This window comes from Pholcus phalangioides, unplaced genomic scaffold (genome assembly GCF_987345545.1).
Source record: "Pholcus phalangioides strain wild (caught in Gottingen) unplaced genomic scaffold, Ppha-v1.0 ptg000027l_1, whole genome shotgun sequence".
Classification (NCBI taxonomy): Eukaryota; Metazoa; Arthropoda; class Arachnida; order Araneae; family Pholcidae; genus Pholcus; species Pholcus phalangioides.
This window is the reverse complement of record NW_028301617.1, coordinates 7,790,992-7,813,583: the sequence shown is the minus strand read 5'-3', so window position 1 is coordinate 7,813,583 and position 22,592 is coordinate 7,790,992. Positions and strand designations below refer to the sequence as shown.

Below are 22,592 nucleotides of genomic sequence, written 5' to 3'. Positions count from 1 at the left end.
AAAAGTGGAGAAAGTGTGGTGTGCGAATGCAATTATAATGTTTAGAACGTAAATATTTTTTTATCAGTATAACGAGGAACTTTTTAAGGTATGTAAGTATTATCAGGGGAGGTCTTAGGTGCGACCGGTGCAGTTGCACCGGGCACGAAATGAGTAGGGGCGTCGAAAAACGTAAAATATACATTACTGGAAAAATATCTTTAAGATACGTATTGAAAACAATAACTATAAAATATGCGTGAAAAATGACCGAGATGAGAAAAAAATTGGAGGTTTGTGTGTATATAATATTATGATTATTTTTCGAAAAGAATCGATGGGCAGTGCACCTATATACGTACAGTACTTAGCGATTTTGGTCAGATAAAAATACACGCTCTCTCTCTCTCTCGTGCTCTTTTCGTTTACCCCCTGCTGGAGATTTTGTGGGGAGACGCAATTTATTTCTCTTTTGTTGTGCAGTAAAAAATAAAAATAATGGAGGAATCACACTTGGTCACTCAATTTTTCGACTAACAAGAGCCAAAGTGTTTTCCTGTGTTGTGAGGAGTATTAAAAGAATTGAAGGTGTCTTCTGATGTGGGAAAGATGAGCCAGACGCCTTTCATGCTTTTTTTTTTCTCGACTTGTATAACTTTATTAAAAACGCAGAATCGAATCGCCAATACAATACAATATTTCGAAAAAAAAAAAAATACCGAATAAATATTTAAAAAAAACAATAAATGAATTAAAACCTATGATTTGCTGACCATTTTAAATAGGGATCCTGCACTTGCACCTCGTTTCTACCTGTCACACGAAGGGAAAGAAAAATGTGCTCACACAAGAAAACCCATGCACTTTTGCGCCACCGATCACTGGCCAGTCTCCTGACTCGCTAGACTTTCCTATTAGTCCAACCAGGGCAGCTAGGTGGACTGGGTGTGCTCTAGAAGGGCGTCTAATCCGAAGTGAAAGGGCAAAAAAAACATTAGGAAAAATTATTTGTGCCCGCTGTAAGAGGGGCGCCAAGTCTGAGGTAGACAGGGCGAAAAAAAGTTAGGAGAAATTAAATGAAATCTGCCCAATTTGGTGCTCTGCTTTGGTGCTCTAGTAGGAGCACCAAATCCGGCGTAAAAGGGTGAGAGAAATTATAGAAAATGATTTCTGCTCGCTTTAGGAGGGGCATCATATCCAAAGTGGAAACGCAAAAAAAAATAATTAGGAAAACTTATTTTTGCCTCTCTAAGAGGAGCGTTAAGTTCGTAGTAAAAGTTCGAAAAAAATGGGAAAATGATTTCTGCCCGCTCTAGAAGGAGCGCCAAGGTAAAAGGGCAAAAAAAAAATTCGACATGATGTGTTGTGACATAAAATATCTCTGTTCCTTTGAACGCATCAAAACGAAGCGATTGAAAAAAAAGTTTTTTTTTAATTGGGGAGCCGAGCCTGAGTGAAAAAAAATCAACCCCTTCCCAGTGCCGTCTTAACGCATGGGCCCACCCGGGCGAGGCCCGAAAGCCTCAAGAGTAGAGGGGCCACACGAAAATGAGATCTAGTTGAAATTCTCTAGAATTTACTAGGTAGGGCCTCAGAAACAGCACTTGTCCCGGAGACCCATGATGCTCTTAAGACGGCGCTGCTCCTTCCCCAGGGCCGTAGCGTGCTTTCTCGGGGGCAGTCTTTTCTTGGGGTCTCCTTGAAATGTTATGCTCAGAAAAAGGAGAAGTTACAAGCCCCCCCCCCCCCCCAAGTTGCAGGGCTCGGTGCTTTAGCTGGTGTTTGCCTGCCCCTTCTGTTTTGTACTACTGGGTCTGAAAGGGATAATTTCAAATGAAGTTCATGAGTTTTATAAACATGAAAGAAATCGTACGGAAATATCACTTTAATTTAACCACTTTTATTGTCAGCTTTGCCCGTACGTGATGCGTGCACTACATGAATTTTACCATAAAATTCAATTAAAATAAGTATGATGAAGATAGATCCTTTGTGATGAGTATCTTGCATAAATGTGTGACGTTTTGCTTTTTAATGTTTTAAATCTCATAATTAAATCAAAAAAGCTGGGGTTTTATGCTTGTTTACTAGTTAAATAGAAGTAATCCCATTCTAGAGAAAAGAAGCTTTTTCGACTTCTTCGTCCCTTAATGCCCAACCAAGAGGTGGGAGGGGGTGACGGGGATGATCATCACACCTAGAGTCTGATAATATGGTAGAATGAATCTGTCCCGTATTTTACGGGACAGTAATGACTAGCAAAAACTGCCTCCTCTGACACATCCCTCCGGCTCACGCCTGGAGGGGGGGGGGCGCCACTAGGTCTACGACCGGCCCTGAGTATTATCTCCAAACCTGAGCCAAAACTGACCATTAAAATGTTTTTCCTGATTGATTTGTGTTCATTGGGTGTCAAAATGGTCTTTTAAAAGAAAAAAAAAATGGGTAAAAAATTTATTAATTTAAATAATAAAGTTAGTAATTAATTAACCTTAATAACCTTATATAAACATACCTCAAATCTTAACTTGAAAAATAATACTTAAAAACCATACAAAACTATTAAAAAAATAGGTTCACACGTGTTCCACTGGAGCGAAGAAGTTGAAAATAAATAAATTTTCAACAACAAAATTTATTTGAAAAACGTGTTTTTATATTCCATTTGTTCACCTTACTCATGTCTATATTTCAACTTAAAATAAATTTACGAAAATCAACACTTTATAGTAATGGGCGGAGATACGGGGGGGGGGCCGTGCGGTGGAGATGTCCCCCAGCGTCGAAGGTGTAGTCAACTGATCTAATGTATATATATGAATTGACATCATCATCACCGTGCCCCCCCCCATACTTCCAATTTTATTCCGCCTATGTTTATAGTGAAAATCAATTGCCAGTCATTTTGACCGGTGGCGGTACTTCTAGTGTTAACATGAGAGAAACAATCATTCTACAGTGGTACTTCCCATAGCGGACTCCTCCACTGACGGAAACAGTTTTGAATTACATCGACGGGAACTCAATGTATTTACCATCCATTAACAGACACACTTCGTTAACGGACAAAATTTTCGATTCCACGGTTGCCCGTTATCAAGAGATGAAAAATGTGGATATGTTTTTCCTTTTGATAGAAATGATTAACTTTATACATTGTAACTTCTACCAAAAATAATACCGGTTGCATAATTTGATAATTTCATAAGTGTTTCGGAAAAAATGAAAACGTCCCCTTTTAAAAATAAGCTCCTCATTTATGGTTGTCAAGACTTTTTAGAGCTATTGTACAATAGTTTGTCTTCCTTTATTATCGATCTTATGAAGAGTCGAATATTCTTCAGCTCGTACCCAAGAACTAATAGTTTCTCTTCTTTAGTCCGATCCGTATCAGGTTTCTGTAATATTTCTTTAGTTCATCATCCGATCGTTAGGATCTGATCTTCCTCAGTGAGAGTTAAGCATATTTCCAATTTCCTAGAACAGGGGGTCAACCTTTCGGACATTGAAGGCTAAATTAATATTTCCACGAAGACTGCGAACCACCAAGTCATAACATGGTGTTCTCGGGTATTAAACAGGGTTTCACAAATAGATAGTGAATTTGACAACCAATCAAAGATTGTCGCAACCTGTCCACCGTCTAAACCAGCGGTTCCCAACCTTTTCCAGTCCGCGTACCCCCGGTCCCGAATCCACCGAGCATTCTCTCCCCCCCCCCCCCCAATCTGTTTCACCCATTACAGATTCCGAAAACTTCCCTTAAAAAAGGTATACGTTGAATTAAATTAAATGGTCTATTTTTTCATTATATAGTTTTTCATTTTTGAAGTAAGCAAACAAATGAACACAAAGATTGAAAAAAATCAATGTGATATTTGGGACTGTATTGAATTACAAAGTTTTGAAAAATTAGGCTCAAAAGAGGATAAACACACAAACTCAAATCCGGAGCTGCGTTCAATTTGCTTCTATATTTATTTTTTATATATGTATACGAAGAAAGCGCCCGTTCAACAAGCTTCGTGCTCGCAAACGGCGACAAAAACATTATGCTTTCAGGCAAACCTATGGCTTTTGTAGAAAGTTCACTGTATTCGTCACCGCGACGAGCCCAAAAACTCACTATGTTTACCATTCCGCCATTGAAGATCTTCAGAGCGGAAAATTGTTTGAATAACATGCACAGGCCTCAATACAAACACCCACAACAAAAGGTAAACACAACACAAATTAATTCTCCGTTTTAATGCACAGACGACACGTGTCAACAATCAAATCTAAAACGCCGAAGAAAAGTGAGCCGAGAAAGGAGTGCGCGAATCTGGACCATAGGCTGATCTCGGGCGGGAGGAGGGAAGGCTGATCCTTCCAGTGGATGCAACCTACCTCTGTTACAGAAGATTTTATAGCTGGGAGGTCAATATCTATTACAACTGACAATATTAGTAAAAACCTCTACCTACTTTTTAAATTTTTTAATTACTTTTTAGATGGGTGGCCACCATTACCATTTCTTTTCGCGTACCCCCGGTTGGGAACCGCTGGTCTAAACAATTGCCATAAATTCCAAATCACTCGAGGGGTATTTACAATACTTTGTTTCTCCGTTTCTGTGGTTTTCTTTCTCAAACAATATACTAGATGCCACTTGCTTATTTTCTGCAACAACATTCCCGCTAATCCAATAGAACTCGCGTCACAACGGACTTCTGTCGCATCGGAGTGTGATTGTATGGGTTGATGCATCAACGCGTTCTTTAGTTTTTCGAAGCTCTCGCCTGTTCCTCTTTCGAAATGAACTCTTCATTCTTTCATGTCAATCGTGTTAACAGATCAGCTTTCTGTGCATAATTCTTTATATATCTTCTGAAGAAACTTGTCAAACTTGTGTCCAAGTCCCAACTCATAGAAATCTTTGCAGTTGATGCACTTTATCAGGAATCTCGGAGTCTTTCCTTGACAGCCTTCTGCCATAGAAGAATGCCGCAGAATTTTCTCAAGGGGGAAAGGGGTTTCATTTTTTATCTTCTCAGGGAGGGGAGTTTACGTTTTTTCCTGCAAAACAACACTATAATCTCGGCTTTGGGGGGGGGAGGAGTTAGAATTCCAAACCCCCCTTTGCGTACGCCAATGTCTTCTGTATTGACGACTCCTAAGAACTCCAGTCAATCGACGGTAGTCCACAAAAAACCAATCGGTTTTCATGTGTCTTCACTAATGATGCTGGACTAACATAAGGTGATCTCGTTTCGTGACTGTTTCATTGTCTTTCCATTCTTTTACAATACTATTGATTGTCGTCCTCTCAGACAAACTTGTTCCGTGGCGGCTGTACGCAAATCGATTTTCTTCCTTCTACTTCCTTAATGTCCATCTCAGTCAACGATGTACATCAAACATGTTCCTCTAAGGGCAAGGCAAAAACGTCTCCGCACTCATTCACCAGTGTCCAAATTTCATGCTTTTTTCTTTTCCCAGTTAAATCGTTGAACTTAATCTCTTTCTAGACGTATCTCTTGTCCTTTACGTCCTCGTTCCTTGTTATGTTGAATTGTCAAAATTCATCACAACATTACATTAACTTAATCTTAAAATAGTTTTAATTGTAGAGAAAAGAAAAGATTATTATATTGAATAGATTTTGCCTTATGTTGTATTTGTACAGTGGAATCTTACATAATTAATCATTTGATTATACCTATATTTAATTGTATATATTATGGTACATATAATAATAATAATAGTGGAAAGCAAAATCTATTCTATAGAAAGTTTAGGCCTTAAGATACAGTTGTACACGGTACTGCTGCCTTGGGGCCCCAGATGAGAAACACGGGTCGAATTACAAAGGGTTGTGAGAGAGTGAAAGAGATGGTCATCGAGCCATATAAGGTAATGTTTGTTTTTCAGGGGGTGTGATTAAGGGTCCTTGGCGAGAAGAATTTCTCCGAAGGTCTTAACGGTCCCCTTAAGTTTTCCCCTTTTTTCTGTTGTACCTCATTCCCCCTCTCTCTCTCTCTCCCTTCTCCGCCAACTGTAAATTAAAACGCCGAATAATTCCCTTCAGGACCTGTACTCAGTACATTTTCATATAGTTTTGGATCGCCAAGGGGCCTTTTTAACATACCCTCTGGGAAAATTCGCGGGAGTCTGAGGAGATAATTTTTCAACGCGACTGTCGGAGGAGAGTTTTTGCTCTCGCTTGTAATTGAAGCTTGCGCGAGTTATATATGTTCGCTCGCTGGTGATTTGAATTTACTATGTGCCTCGTTGAAAATAATTACGCTACCCGAAATGTAGCATTCACGCTCCTGTGTTCTCGAGTAAATCGCGTGCGTCTGCCGCTATGTGATAAATAACGATGGCACGAAAGAGCAGAAATCATATGGATGGAGGGTCTGGATCAATGGTCATTCCAGCAATTACTATGATAGAGGAAAAAGAACGGCTTCGCCTTCCAAAAGGCCGATAGTAGCCAGCTAGCGATAGTAGCCAGTCGGTGAGTACCCCTACCAACCTGTTCCTGAGAGGTGCTCTTAACAACAGGAGTGCTCCTACGAACTTGCTCCTGAAAGGTGTTCCTAACAACAGGAAGGATTCCTAGCCGCCAGTGACCTGCAGAATATGCGGGAAAATAAATTCCGTCTTCATTATGGACAAACCTCCATGTTCACCTTTTCGAGCGTCAACCGTAGTTTGCATAAATAGACAGAACGATAATATGTAAGTTTTTTTTATTTAAATCATTGTAAAGCGATGTTGTTTTTTTTTGTCTCGGAAAATCTAACCTTCATTTGGTAGATGTTTGCATTTATCTGTAAAACCTTTTTAATTGTTAAAAGCTAGCTACCTACACCATTATTTTCTATTGTTAAAAATTAAATATCTTCTTTTCCTTAAAATTTGACTCTGATTTACTTGCTCATGAAAGTGTTGTGTTGTTTTCTTTCATCTTATGGATTGCTAAACCCCTTGTCTTGATCCTGCAACATTTATTCGAACCTGGGTGAATGGATTCCAATTTTGAATCAAAGAAAAATATAAATTAAAGAAGAAAGGATCAAGACATCCTTACACGTGGTAGGACAAACATTCGCAAATTTCTTATCGCGAGACAGACTCATCACGATTTTCATCCTTCATCACCACACTTGAACGGCATCATCCTTGTTGAATCCATCAACGTCCCTTGATCCTATGACGACTTCACTTACGCACCAATCAGTTAAAGGTTTCATCACTCCATCCAGAGATACATCGTAATTTAGCTCGACACACGCAAAAGAGTTTCTGACTTCAGAGTTTCCTACAGCTACTTTTGATTCTTCTAATTCAAACATGCTCAGTTCACCAACGCCGCTTATCGCACGACCAATATACTTATCCATCATCAAATTTAAAATGTTCCCCTTCCCGTCTTTCACATAATCGGTTTTGGCATTAACGACTTTCATCGTTGCACCTTCCACTTCATCTGGATCCATGGCAGGGCCGGCTCGTCTCGAGGGGGCGTGCCTTAATGCCCCCAAAAGAGTTTGATGCCCAAATTGTCTGAATGTTAATCTGATGTCTCGAAACTCATATCCGTGGATTTATGAGTTATATTATTATATACATATTATGTATTATTATATACATATATAACACGTGTATTATTCCGTGGATTTTGTTACTACTTAATTGAAAAAATATTTTGGAGCAAAATGTGATTCCGATTTGCAGGAGAATCATTTGTAACTTGTAGAAAGAGTTGTGCAGTCCAACAACTGAACGACAAGTTCAGTTCGTATTTTCAGCAATCGAGTAGCGCCTTGGTCTTGAGAATAAGGATGTAGCAGAGGAGAGGGAAAGAAAAATCCCACGCAGAAAAATCCACACCCCCGGCGCTTTAGAGACTGCGTCCATCGATGGCAACTAGTGGGAAATTTCCCATATTCGTGAGAAAAATTAGATAAAAATGATCCACGTAGGAATTTTCTTGACGTTTGTGGAAATTCAGAGTTCATAGAACAAAAGAATAAAAAAAAAATTACATATGCAGTTTAATATTTTACTATAAGGATAGTTAGCATTACATTTTTTGAAAAGTGTGTAGAAATTAATCAAAAGGGAAATTTTTTTAGAATAAATATTCACAAAGTGATCAAAAAGTAAAAAATAAAAAAATAGGGTAAAAAATTTCAATAATTTGAAAAACACAAAAGCTTCCGTTTGTACAGAAAGACAGGATTTTGTAGTCAGAAGTCACGTTTATTGCCGAGAGGTGACGTTGAAATTGGAATTTCTTTTTTGTAGTAAAAATGTCAGGATATCACCCGCACACAATATTTCCGACCCTGCATTGCTTGCTTCTAATCTGCCAGGTTCAGCGTGAATATTTTTATTTGGATAGACGCATATTGAAAACAATACAAATTAACTAATTAATTATACTAAATTACGAAAATCATATTTGTGAAAATTGACTGCGGTTATCTTAGAATCAAATTTTGTTTTTGCGCCCCACCTTCAGTTCATCCGATCACTAGACGCCACTGGTTCATGGTCGTCAGCTTTATCCTCACTCATCCAACATCATCTCAATTCAACATCAAACACATGCAATTCACTTGCGTGGTGCACGCAGTCTTCCTCCACTCTCGGCAAATTCGATTTCCAGCGACATCAGATAATTTGGTCAAATTATCAAGTCATTTGACTGTGCATTATCATCGACAACCAACACATCCACAGCTGACTCGCACCATCCACTTCCGGATTCACGTTAAGCTTCCAAGTCCAACTGCTGATGGCTTCACCAAGTCTCTATAACCGAACAATTCTTCTGATTTCAGAACATACTTGAGGTTCAGCTCCTCCGTTATAGACTTGGACTATGTCACACTACTTCCACAGTCAGAGACGTCGACATGAAGAAAACATTGGGGGGAGGGGTGCTGAAAGTTGCTGGTCATCCCGTATATATGGGGCTCAAGCGCATACGAAGGAAAGTGCATTACATTGTTTTTTCAGAAATTATTGGGGGGGGGCACTCAGCCTTCTTACAAAATTTATTGGGGGGCTCAAACGGCCTCAGCCACTTAGGTTCCGGCGCCAATGTCCCCAGTGTCGATCACATATGAAACACGATCACTGTCATCGATCTTAGCATTTTTTATGCGGTTCTCTTTACGCGACACGCAAATTCTTCGGAGTTGGTCCAATTCGAACTGTCTTTGGGCTTCACGCTTCCATTCCCCCTGCTGTGGCTGGATCTCTTCTCTCTAAACATGTCGCCATGATCAGAGAGAGAGAGATCGAGGAATCCTTCCACCACGTCCACTTCATAATTCTTGGAATTGAGGATGGGGTTCTTCAGGTCAATGAGGCTGTCATATAGAGAAGGATTTTTTCCCAAATTCGTTCGAAAGCTGCTGCAGATGTGCCTTCTTTCCTCTCCCCAAGAACGACATCTTGTTCTTATCGCAGTCTTGTTCTAAATCCCGCTTTTTGAGAATGAGTCTGCTAGCTTCCGAGGATTATCGCGGCTTAAAACAATGTATTCCGTGGCTTTTTACGATAAGAAACGAACTTTATTGCAAGTTAATACATACAACTCTCACTACCGACTTGTTTATGACAACACTATATACTCTTTCCTACTCAACTTCTCGATGCATAATCTCATTCAACATTGGTTCTCTGTTGCTGTTCGAATTAAAGTTCTCCATCATTAACTCATTACTCGCGCACTCGATATGCCACTCCCTTTCAAGCAACTCAATAGAATTCCTATAAGTAGTAGCAGCAAATTAATGACGTATACGACTTTAATATGTTCTCATATTGTCAATAATAAAACTACTAAGAGATGGGACTCACCCCAATCTACATCAAGTAGTGATCAGGAATTTCAAGGGGAGTTTCTATTCAAGCACGGATCCAGGGAGGGGGGGGGGGCGATCGTTCTTCCATGTAGCCGAATAACAAGGGGGAAATTTTGTCTGTCCCGTAAAATACGTTATGATCCGATCGACCTAAGTCACTCCTCCGGTACATCGCCCTGGATCCACTCCATTTGCAGCTGAAGATGCCTGTCTCAGCTCTATTCGAAGCTGAATACCTGCCTCATTCATACATAGGCGGAGATAGACTTGGAAGTGTGGGGGGCACAATGATGATGATGTCAATTCATATATACATTAGATCTTTCTTTCTTTCAAACCGAGCACAACTCAGGTCCATCACCATCTATGGGCGATTTACCACCTAGTGAGTTGTGCCGGAAGTGTAGCTGTGTGTGTACCTAACAGTCTGAGTGCGTACGTAGTGTTGTGTTTGATTTTTCAGTGCTGCCATCTATATTTCAGAAGTGCAGTGAGCGATGTATTATGAATTATATTTGTACCAAAGCGTATTAAAGACTAAAGTAATTATTGATACGCTTTGATTTGTACTGTTTGTAGGTCTGTAGCGAGACTTTTTAAAGGGGAGATCGGCTCACCTTGAAGTTGGAAACCACAGAAAACCAACTTCAGCCGACCACCACTGTAGCGACAGTGGGGTTCGAACCTTAGAGGAGAAATATAGTAGAGTGAGGGAAACCCTATTTTTCAGGTGCAGAAAGTAAAGGTCACGTGACTTATAAACGATCCCCGCGGTCATTTTCTATGTGTTTACCATAGACTGTTGGAAGCGTGGTCTGCTCTCCCGCGTTATTTTTGTTAATAATGGTGCTAATGTGATGAGAAGAGTGTGGAAGGGGGACGAATAACGTTTCACAGGTACGTAAAATCGTTCTTTATTTTAATTTTTTCAAATATATATTAGTCATTAAAGTTTGCTATGCAAAAGTGCATTGATTAAAACGCGCGTTTTTTCGTTAAATAAGGTCACATTCTTGCTGATTTTTAGATAAATATTGAAATTCAGTTTAACAACTAAATGTTTATAAATATTTCTGCACTTTTGAATAAAAATTTAATTAAATTTTGATCTATTTGTCACTATGTTCCACAAGTATGTTGATGTTGTTCTTGGCGACCAAATTTTTCGCCAACTACTGCAGCTCAGATGCGTTTCTCAACCCATTTTCGACAGATCTTCCGATTTTTAACCAAATTTCACATATGATTACTGGTTACTTAACTGAGCAATTTCAAAAAATGGAAAAAATTATATGAATTTTGATTTTTGAAAAATCAAAGTGAATTTCTCTGTACCTTTTTTTTTGAAATAGTATAACATCATACTTTTCTATTTCCTAAAATGATAATTTCTTGGAGAGGGCGATTTCCCCCACCCTCAGCTTTTACAAAAATTTAAAAAGTAACAGTAAGTGAAAATAAATAAATAAAAAGCTAAAAAAAGTATAATTAAAAAAGTAAATAAATAATAAAAGTACAATAGAGAAATTGAGAAACAAGGTTAAATATATACATATATTGGGTATATGTTCTTCACCCCTTCCCCGGAAGAAGTTGAAATGATGAACTTCTTGCAAAAGTTTGTATGAAAATTTTTTTAAACATAGCCAAATCAAAGAGTCAAAAATGGGTTTATAAAAATATAGATTCAGAGGCCACAGTAAAGCAATTTTCAAAGTAGTAGCTGGAGGACAAAAAAAAAATATTGCTCATAAAACATAATTTGTTAATAATTATAATTTTAACAACATGTTATTTGGATTTGTATTCCAATAGTCTCGTTTTTTTGTCTTGAACTGACATAAATATTTTTTATTTTTCAGTTTTCTCAAAGATCATGAAAGAAGGCAGCTTTGGGAAATCAATCTTCGGAGAGAAGACCTCTGATTACTCCAAAATTTGCTCCAAGCATTTTACAGAAGACAGTTTTGATTGGGAGAAGTTCATAGCTAAAAAAAGCTTGTTAGAAAGTCGCCAAAGAAGAGGAAAAGTGATGAAAATTCAATGTGCCTAGTATGAGTGATATGCAGGTAACAAAACACATTTAGTTTTCTGTTGTAATCCAGCCCAAGAAGCAGAAGCCGAGGATCGTTATCAATGGATTACGGATTTGGCCTTCCAAAGTAATTAAATATCTAGGGGTGTACATAGATGACAAGCTCAGTTTTATGACACATATCGCTAAGCAAGTAGACAAGGTACACGGTACCCTCCAACTCCTTCGTAGAGTAGCCGGACCAAAATGGGGGCTCCAGCAGAATTTTAGGAATATTTTATACAGATCAGTTGTGCAGCGTTAGCTTTCCTTTGGATGCGCCTCTTGGTTTCGGTATCCTACGCAAACACAAAGGAGAATTCTGGACATAGCCCAGCGCCCGTTCCTGTTGTATGTATCCGGGGCCTACTCCACCACTGCAAATGAAGTCTTATACGTCGCCACAGGGAATCCGCGGCTGAACAGTTATATTGAATATGAAGCCCGCAAGACCAGCATTCTTCATTTGGATGAAGACGTTGTCATTAGTACTCAATCACTGCAAGCGCAGGCTTTTGAAAAGCAACACAAGCTATGGCTCATGCATCCCAGCGTGGACATTGACGCAAATCAGGTCGTGCTGAATGCATTAAGCTGGCTCCTGGAACAGTAAAGATCTATGCAGACGGCTCGAAGTCTTCTGACGGTACAGGGTGCGCTTATGTAGTTATAAAAGAAGATGGATCCATCGAGGAACAATGGAGTAGGCGGCTCGCAAAAGAAAACAGTGTTTTTCAAGCTGAAATATATGCGATTCTGAATGCCGTTTCAAGGGCACACGCCTTATCGAAACCAGTTCTGATCCTCTCAGACAGCGCTTCGGGCCTGTTATCAATCAAAAACCCACGTTCTGTGCATCATAATGTACGGGAGATTCGCCGAATTTTATGCGCCAACACCAGAATCCGATTGGCCTGGGTTAAAGCCCACGCAGGCATCTTTGGCAATGAAATAGCCGACAAACTTGCCAAGGAGGCCACAAAACTTCCGTCTCAAGACGACCAACTTTGGCCAAGGAGTTTGGTCCATCGGGTGCTTAAAGAGGACGTGTTGCAGGGGTGGCAGACCAATTGGAATACATGTGCAGCAAAGGACGCATACAAGATACAACGACGAGTTCAATGGCGTTTGAACGTATGGCCTAGAGAGAAAACAATCGCTATCACCGAGCATGGCCCTTTTCCGGTGTATCTTCTGCGTTTTAAACGTTCTAGTAACAGTGTATGCATCTGCGGTTCAAATGGTTCCCTATGGCACTATATAACCACGTGTCCCCAGACGAGAGACTTCCACTTTGGCCAACTGCCAGAGTCCAGAATGCTTGCTTGGAAAATGAGAATTCTAGATAGCCCTCTGAACTTTCAACGTTTGCAGAGATTAATTCGATTCCTGGACCGCAACCTACATCTACTCCACAATAAGACACGAGCTGCGGGATCAAGGGGACGCAATTCGCGCTCGGAGGACCCGTCTTACGAGCCAACAAGAGAGGTAACACGGTTACCTATTAAAAAGTATAATTTACGGCCAAGAAGACATGCATCGGTTGTTTCACCGACATCTAATAATCGATACAATTTACGCCCAAGAAGACAAGTGTCAACTGTTTCATCCTTTTCCGGCGGGTGTGAATGAAATGGAGATGCCGGACATATAGACGTCAATTTATATCTTATTACAGCTTGATTGCCGAGATTGTTATATTCTAGATTGGATAAACTCACTTCCAGATTCTATCACATACAAGACAAAAATTATTCTTTGATTATTTATATAAGGACTATTACGATTACGGACTGATTATCTATGGATGATGCTATATGATCACAATTTGTACGATTATTTATTCCAGATTATTTATTGTATATATGTATATCATTGTTATTTTCACATAAATTAATAAATTTCCGGATACACCCATCCCCCGGGAAAGCTTCGATATCTCTCTGAGATGGGAAGCGGGGTGTGTCCGGTCCTTCAATGTTGTAATCCAGCTTAAACTGTTTTTTTATTTGATTCTAGTCTGTCGTAAGAAAAATATCTCAAAAAGCAGATGTAAAAACTCATGAACGTTTTTCTTAACACAAAACTTTGTTTTATGTTTTCATGTTGATTGACGTGAAACTGATGCTTGTCATTTATTTTGCAGTTGCCAAAAACAAAGAAATACTACCTTGGAGATTTTGGTTCTGATGGTATGAAGTCCCCTGCCCATAAGCTACTGAAACTTTGAAAATAGCTAAACGCAGGATAAGCTAATAGCAGCTAAATTACAATATTGGGCAGAAAAAAAAAGAAGAAAGGCAGTCGAGATAAAAGTCAGTTCTCTTCAAGAAATGCTGGAAATCATGAGGAAAAAGTCTTCAATTTCTGATGCTGCTTCTAATACACTGCTGGCCACCCAAATTGCAACACCAAGAAAGACAAGAGAGCAACAATATTTATTTTGTAGATAACATGTTGACCAAGCATTAAATGATTAAATTTATAGACTTCTGTGAAGTGTGGTTCCTGCCAAAATCAGTAGCCAGAGTAGCCGCCATTGTTGGAGATCACCGCTGCCACACGCCTCGGCATTGATTCAAAGAGACTTTTTAGATGTGTTCTTGGGGGTACAGCAGACCAAGCAGCTTCCACGCGTTGCCAAAGTTGATCTGGTGTGGCAGCTGGGAATGTAATCTGGGTCAATCGTTGAGCAACCATGGACCACATGTTTTCTATCGGCGACAGATCCGGAGAGCGAGCTGGCCAGGGAAGCAATTCAATCTGGCGATTGACGAAGAACCTTTGGACAATGCGTGCCACGTGTGGTCGCGCATTATCCTGTTGAAATATGGCTGTGGGCAAGCCCTGAAGGTAAGGAAGGACAACTGGCTCCAACACCTCGGAGATGCAGCGCTGGCTTTTTAAAGTACCGGCAATGCGTACGAGAGGAGTGCGAGAGTGATATCCAATACCGCCCCATACCATAATACCCGGTGCAGGACCAGTGTGGCGGTGCATAACGCAGCTGTTCAGCATCCTCTCTCCACGGTGTCTCCAGACTCGAATCCGACCATCGTGGTGTTGCAGACAGAAGCGTGACTCGTCAGTAAAAACAATTTCATTCCATTGTGCCGTCCACATCCTTCTTTCATCGCACCATTGGCGGCGGAGACGTCTGTGGTTCTGCGTCAAGGGTAGACGAAGCAATGGACGTCTTGCGGACAGACCACTCTGCTGTAAACGGCGTCGAATGGTACGCGCAGACACTGGATGATGCGGTACAGACTGAATGTGCTGTGCTATGGTTCGTGATGTGGCTGAGCGATCCGTCACTGCCATACGCACAATACGCCTGTCATCACGTGAAGTGGTGCACTGAGGTGGATGCGATCGAACACTTAGGTCCGTCGTACCCTCCTGCATCCAACGATCACATATCCACATTACAGTTGTTTGGTTTCGTCCAACACGACTACCGATTTCCCGGAAAGATAATCCACAATCTCGGTAGGCCACTATCCTTCCTCTGTCGAACTCGGATACTTGATCAAAAGATGATCGCTGTTTTCTACGAGGCATAATTGATCGTTTTTTTTGAAAAAACCACAAGAAAAACACAATTGCCGTACTTCAAATCGTCGAAATCTCCAAGCCTTAAATAGCGCTTTGAAGTGCCGCCACAGTCTGCGCTGAAATTCTAATCATTTGCATATCTCACCTCCGCTAATGCATGTTGTAAATTTCATATTATTTGCATGCTTCCTTCAGGGTGTTGCATTTACGGTGGCCAGCAGTGTATGTTAGAGGTATGGTTGCATTTTTCATGAAGTTATTCTATATAGACCTACAGTCAATTTTCTATAAGTTGAACTCTGATGACTCAAATATCTGCTTGAGTTGAAGTTTTCTTCCTTTAAGCTGAAGTTTTTGGTTTGAAATGAATTAAATTCATTATCAGAGTGAAGAATTTAGGTACTGCATATATTGAAGACATTTTTTTTTTATTTCCTACTTTCCTTCTCTAGTTTTGTAAATAAACTAACCAATGACAATCAACTTGGTCAACAGTGCTTGCAAATCTTTTGTGGCATGTATGGTCATGTCAGTAGTTTTTTAGCTCAGTTGTGAGTAATGCACAAATGCCAGAACACATCTTGATTGTGTGTAGACTTTTCTTGAAAATGTCAAAAAAGTAAAGTTTTAGATTGAAAAAAAAAAAAAAATTATTAGCCTAATGAAATGGAAAGAAATCCAAATCTCAAAAGTTCGTACATTAAATTTTTTTCCTGAATATTATTTTTACAGACTTTGTAAAACATGGTAATTATTCGTGCAAGACTGCAAAAATGAATGAAAAGAGAGACAATTAAAAATTGCTGAAATAAATATAGAAATTTATACTAGTATTGAAGGTATATGTGCAATTAATTTTTTTGTTTATCATTTATATTTTATGTATGTCCACGTTAAATTTTTTTTCAATATTCTCATTTCTGTGCTCAGGCGGCAAAATGTCACTTTTTCAAAATTTTACGAGGGCAAATTTGTAAACAATATTTTGTAAAAATGTGATACTGTGGCTTTTTGACTTATTGCAATTTGCCTTCGTTGGTTCCTCACAAACCGAAAGATAGACAAAATTTTGTCACCTTCCAAAATTTTGATGAACGAGACTCCAGAATATGAACAAATCAATTTTTTGGGAAAATTGACTTGTGGCATTTTGCTATTTGATTGCATACAACATATACAACTGTATATGTCGTATAAACATAGTTCAGTGCCATATAAAAATTTTCAGAACCAATTCCTGAAATGTTGAAAATAAACATCTGCTTCTTGTTGAAAATAAACCGCTTCTTTATTAGGTACTTGTTTTTTCTGATAGTCGTTTAACCTTTGTTATAGTTTTCATTGCCTGGTCCAGCAGCAGAAAGCTCAAAAATGGAAAAATATCCACAAGAGTTTGGAGCCTTTGCCTTAACATTAGTTTTATTTAAGCAAGGCTTATAACTTCATGAGGAAGACATTAAAAAAATGCTTGTCACACCCTTCGGCAATGCAAAAGTGGTATCAGATGGCCAACCTGATGAATGAATGTTTGAAATCTGTTCAAGAGACTGGTGTGGAAGTAGTCTCTATGACTACTGATGGCAGCAGCTGTAATTTTGCAACAACCAAAAAATATGGAGCCATAATATGGAACATGAAACCATATTTCAAGCATTTATTTATTCGCAGCATTGTTTCATACATCATATTTATTCCCCTCATGTTTATGCATCGTATTCCCAGCGTAGTGTTTATACATCATGTTTATTTGCATCTTATTTACATCGTGTTTATACATCAATTATTTTCATCATATATCATCGAAACTATTGAATAAACAATTTGATGTTTGTTTGACTTTTGAAAATTTTTGAGTTGAATTTTGAACGGATGATTATTTGTGAAATAAAAGTATGTGCCACGTGCACAGAATATCTAATAAAGTGTTTTTCACTGTGTTTGCTTTATTAAATCACTCTTGAGGTTTTATATTTCATAAGTATTCAATGTTAACTTAATCTGTGAAGTTTTTAATTCAACTTTTTAACCAATACAAACTAATTAACAGTATCCACTTAAAATAATTTAACATTGTGATTGGGGAAATATCATGTGTAACAAAAAAAGGAAAAAATATTTTCAAGACCAAAACATTATTGTAAATTAGGATAAGATTTTTAACTTCTGAAAAATTATTTCTTTCAGACATTCTGAATTTTCATCAATTTGTTCTAGAATTCTTTCATTAAATCCAAAATATTTTTCAGTTAATTCCGAAATTATTTTTTCATTGATTCTAGAATTAATCGTCTTTCATAGTTTTCATCCATTTTCTGAAGATACTCGGCATACCACGACAAAAAGCTCAGCAGACAAAATGTCAAAGTGTGCGATTACGAAGCGCGTAAGATAACCGCCAATCATGGCTCAGGCGCGTCTATAGGGGGTGATGGGAACGACCGATCCTCCCATGAACCGAATAATACGGAAAAATTTGTCTGTCCAGTAAAATACAGGATGATTAAACAAACTTATAGAATTCGCCTCTCGTCATATCGTCCTAGATCCGCGTCTGTTTCTAATAAGGGACACATAAAATAAGGCTGCACAAGGGGCACAGGACCGTCTTAAGAGCATCATGGGCCCTGGGCCAAATGATTTTTCTGAGTGTCTACCAGGCAAATTCTCGAAAATCTCAACCAGATCTCATTTTTGTGAGAGGGCCCCTTTTCTCTTGAGGTACCCGGTTGAACCCATACCTTAAGATGGCACTATATCAGGATGGTCTATATAAGAGTTTGGTAGCTTCAGACAGGGCCGCAACTATATACATACTTGCCACCCGGGGCAAGTTGGAGTATTGGCGTCCCTTGCATGTAGAAGAAGAAGCAGTTAAAGGAGGATGAATTCGGTGTCCATTCTGGTCAAGCGCCCGGGGCACCAGACCCACCTGCTCCCCCCCAGTTGCAGCCCTGGCTTCAGAACTATTTCTCAAGCTTGAAAATGTTCTCAGAGCTACAAGAATGTTTGTATAATAAAAAGACATTCTTTCACATCACTATGAATTTCGGAATTTCTCTACTAATTCCTATTTCGTTTTCACACATTATTTTTTATTTTTCCAAATTTTTTTTGTCAAAAACGTGTTTCAATAAATCATTGCAACAGACAAAACTGGAAAAAAATCACACTCTCGTGTGGCACTTTTTGTGTTTGTTCAAGGAAGAGGACTGTGAAAATTTTCTGTCACAAGCATCACACTCATACGGTTTTTCTCCAGTGTGACTTCGTTTATGTCTCTTCAGAGCAGAGATGTGTATAAAGTTTTTATCACAAACCTCACACTCATATGGTTTCTCACCAGTGTGGACCCGTCTGTGTTGAATCAATGCAGAGCCGAGTGAAAATGTTTGACTGCACACATTGCATTCATATGGTTTTTCTCCAGTGTGGACCCGCTTGTGTCCATTCAAGTGTGATAACAGAGAAAAACGTTTACAACAAACCTCACATTCATATGGTTTTTCTCCAGTGTGAACCAATCTATGTCTGACCAAGCTAGTGTTATCTGAAAACTTTCTACCACAAACATAACACTCATATGGTTTTTCTCCAGTGTGAACCAATCTATGTCTGACCAAGTTAGCGCTTTCTGAAAAACTTCTACCACAAACATCACATTCGTATGGTTTCTCTCCAGTATGGACCCTCCCGTGTCTGCTCAAAGTAGAGTTAAATGAAAACATTTTACCACAAACATCACATTCATATGATTTATCTCCAGTGTGGCCTTTTCTGTGCTCATTCAAGTTGGAGTTGGTCCGAAACTTTTTGCCGCAAACATTGCATTCATGTGGTTTGTCAGCAGTGTGGGCAGTTTTATGTCCTTTTAAGATAGAGATTTGCCTGAACCTCTTACCACAAACGTCACATTCATGTGGTTTTTCTCCAGTATGAGTCCTTTTGTGTCTGTATAAATTAGAGTTGTCCGAGAAATGTCTACCACAAATATCACAGTCGTATGGTTTTTCTCCAGTGTGGACACTCCTATGTCTAACCAATTTCGAGTTGTGCAAAAAAATTTTGCCACACACATCACATTCATATGATTTTTCTCCAATATGACACTTTTTATGTTCATTAAAGAGACCAAATTCCAAAAACTGTTTCTCACAAACCTCACATTCATATGGTTTTTCTCCAGTGTGGACCTGCTTGTGTCCATTCAAGTGTGATAATAGAGAAAAACGTTTATGACAAACCTCACAGTCATATAGTTTTTTTCCAGTGTGAGCCCTTTTGTGTCTGTGTAAGTTAGAGATGTCAGAAAAATTTCTACCACAAACATCACAGTTGTATGGTTTTTCTCCAGTGTGGACACTAATGTGTCTAATCAATTTAGAGTTGTGCAAAAAAAGTTTACCGCATATATTGCATTCATATGATTTTTCTCCAATATGGCACTTTTTATGTTCATTAAAGAGACCAAATTCCGAAAACTGTTTCTCACAAACCTCACATTCATATGTTTTTTCTCCAGTGTGGACCCGCTTGTGTGCATTCAAGTGTGATAATAGAGAAAAACATTTACGACAAACCTCACACTCATGTGGTTTTTCTCCAGTGTGGATTAATGTATGTCTGACCAAGTTAGCGCTCTCTGAAAAACTTCTACCACAAACATCACATTCGTATGGTTTCTTTCCAGTATGTACCCTCATGTGTCTACTCAAAGTAGAGTTAAATGAAAACATTTTACCACAAACATCACATTCATATGATTTATCTCCAGTGTGACCTTTTCTGTGCTTATTCAAGTTGTAAATGGTCCGAAAATTTTTACCGCAAACATTGTATTCATATGGTTTCTCAGCAGTGTGGACAGTTTTATGTCCTTTTAAGATAGAGATTTGCCTGAACCTCTTACCACAAACGCCACATTCATGTGGTTTTTTTCCAGTATGAGTCTTTTTGTGTCTGTATAAATTAGAGTTGTCCGAGAAATGTCTACCACAAATATCACAGTCATATGGTTTTTCTCCAGTGTGCACACTCCTATGTCTAATCAATTTCGAGCTGTGCAAAAACATTTTGCCGCACACATCACATTCATATGATTTTTCTCCAATATGGCACTTTTTATGTTCATTATAGAGACCAAATTCCGAAAACTGTTTCTCACAAACATCACATTCATATGGTTTTTCTCCAGTGTGGACCTGCTTGTGTCCGTTCAAGTGTGATAACAGAGAAAAACGTTTACGACAAACCTCACACTCATATAGTTTTTTTCCAGTGTGACCTCTTTTGTGTCTGTGTAAGTTAGAGATGTCAGAAAAATTTCTACCACAAACATCACAGTTGTATGGTTTTTCTCCAGTGTGGACACTAATGTGTCTAATCAATTTAGAGTTGTGCAAAAAAGTTTTACCACATATATTGCACTCATATGATTTTTCTCCAGTATGACATTTTTTATGTTCATTAAGGTGACCAAATTCCGAAAACTGTTTCTCACAAGCTTTGCACTCGTATGGTTTTTCTCCAGTGTGAATCAATTTGTGTTTACTCAAGGAAGAGTTATTCAAAAAGCTTTTATCGCAAACATCACATTCATATGTATTTTCTCCACAATGCATCTTTCTTCCAGGTGAATTCATTGGTCACAAATCTGAAGCAATGCATATACCCATCTGATAAGGCTTTTCATAAAAGAATGAGAGTGTGCAAATTAAAATGTGAAAGATATGTGAATTTTCCACTACACACATTCGATTGTTCTTCTCTAGAATGAAAGGGTACTGTACAGAGCTTCAATAGAGTTGATGATGAGATCTGTTATTGCAAGTATTGCACTTATAAGTATTTTTATTATGATGAATGCAATTATAGAAAATCACTGCAGAAACTGCAATACCACGTTCACGATGCTATTTCTACAACGTGTTGTCCCTTCTATGCCGTTGTATGATCAAGGAAGAAAATTTTTTGATGCATTCATCATTTGACTATCTTTTCTCTTAATGATATGCTGTAAGATCCTCTGATAGCATAGACCATACCTCTCATTTTGTCTTTCATCGGTAAGGATCAAACTAGAAATAAAATTACAGTATGTACTATATTTATGATTTGTCCTTCAGCAGATAATTCTTTCACCACCTCCTTATGATGAAATTCATGTTGTCATAAACTAGATATCATCCATTCTATATTTTTTCATATTTACATTAAAGACAAGTCATCCACATATACTGTGACAAAATATTATGAGGTATCCGGAAGGATGAAATATTCTACTGCTATATTCTAAAAGCAATCGGCTATTGCTGGAGAAACTATCACAGTATGTGCTATTCCTGTTTCTTTGTTTATCTATTCCATGTATTTTCTTCAAGAAATCGATGCATCTGACAAGGCTTTTCAAGTACCTGGTAATGGGAAATAATGACGTTAAAATAGTGGTAAGATTTCATCTACATGGTTCATGCAATAATTAAATCAATGACTTTGCTTGAGGCTAACGAAGACAAAAAAAAACACGTGAAAAAAAAGCGAACAAAAAATTAAAAAAAACACCCACAAATATTTCGGCGTTGCTTCAGTTCATAATTCTATTGTCATGTTTGACGTCGTCAGAGTATTGCTATTTGTTGTTAGTGACGTCATATAACTAACTTGGCCCCAGTGAATATTGTTTAGTTTTTTTTTTTTAAATAATGAAATTGTAGTACGGTAATAAGATGGAAGCCATTTATTCTGCGTCATTGACTAATAGTTTTCTATAATCCTACATGTGGGTACCCCCAAAGAAATCTAAAATAAATGGGGATCAAACTTTTTTGGATCTTTGTCTCAGAAAAATCAAATTTATATATATGGTATTTGTTTCAGCAATGCAAAACTATTGCAGATTTCCACAAACTACTACGCACAACAATAACAGTCAACAATCCCACTACGACTAAAATGCCAAGAAGGTATAACAAACTAACTGCTCCACAGTTATTCTTGGCATACCTTCTTGGCTCCGCAGTTAGTTTGAAAAGAAATATTCTACAAATTTGTCAAGTTCAGATCCAATTAAATCTTGCTTCAGAAAAATTTCAATTACTTTCTATTATAAATAGCAA

The 22,592-nt window shown here is 38.4% G+C and overlaps 1 protein-coding gene across 5 annotated transcripts in view; it reads right to left on the bottom strand.

Annotated features, from left to right (window-relative positions):
* The window catches only part of LOC149068329 (uncharacterized), a 79,629-nt gene that overhangs the window by 13,870 nt on the left and 43,167 nt on the right, over nucleotides 1-22,592 (bottom strand). For 3 of the 5 annotated variants that reach the window (XM_089251830.1, XM_089251831.1, XM_089251832.1), the window contains one exon: nucleotides 17,673-21,890. The exons of the other annotated variants lie outside the window; for them this stretch is intronic. In XM_089251830.1, the coding sequence (XP_089107956.1) occupies nucleotides 18,645-21,119 (2,475 nt within the window). In that variant the 5' untranslated portion in view covers nucleotides 21,120-21,890 and the 3' untranslated portion in view covers nucleotides 17,673-18,644. Of the gene's footprint in view, nucleotides 1-17,672; nucleotides 21,891-22,592 lie in introns of those variants that run through there. 5 annotated transcript variants of the gene reach the window in all.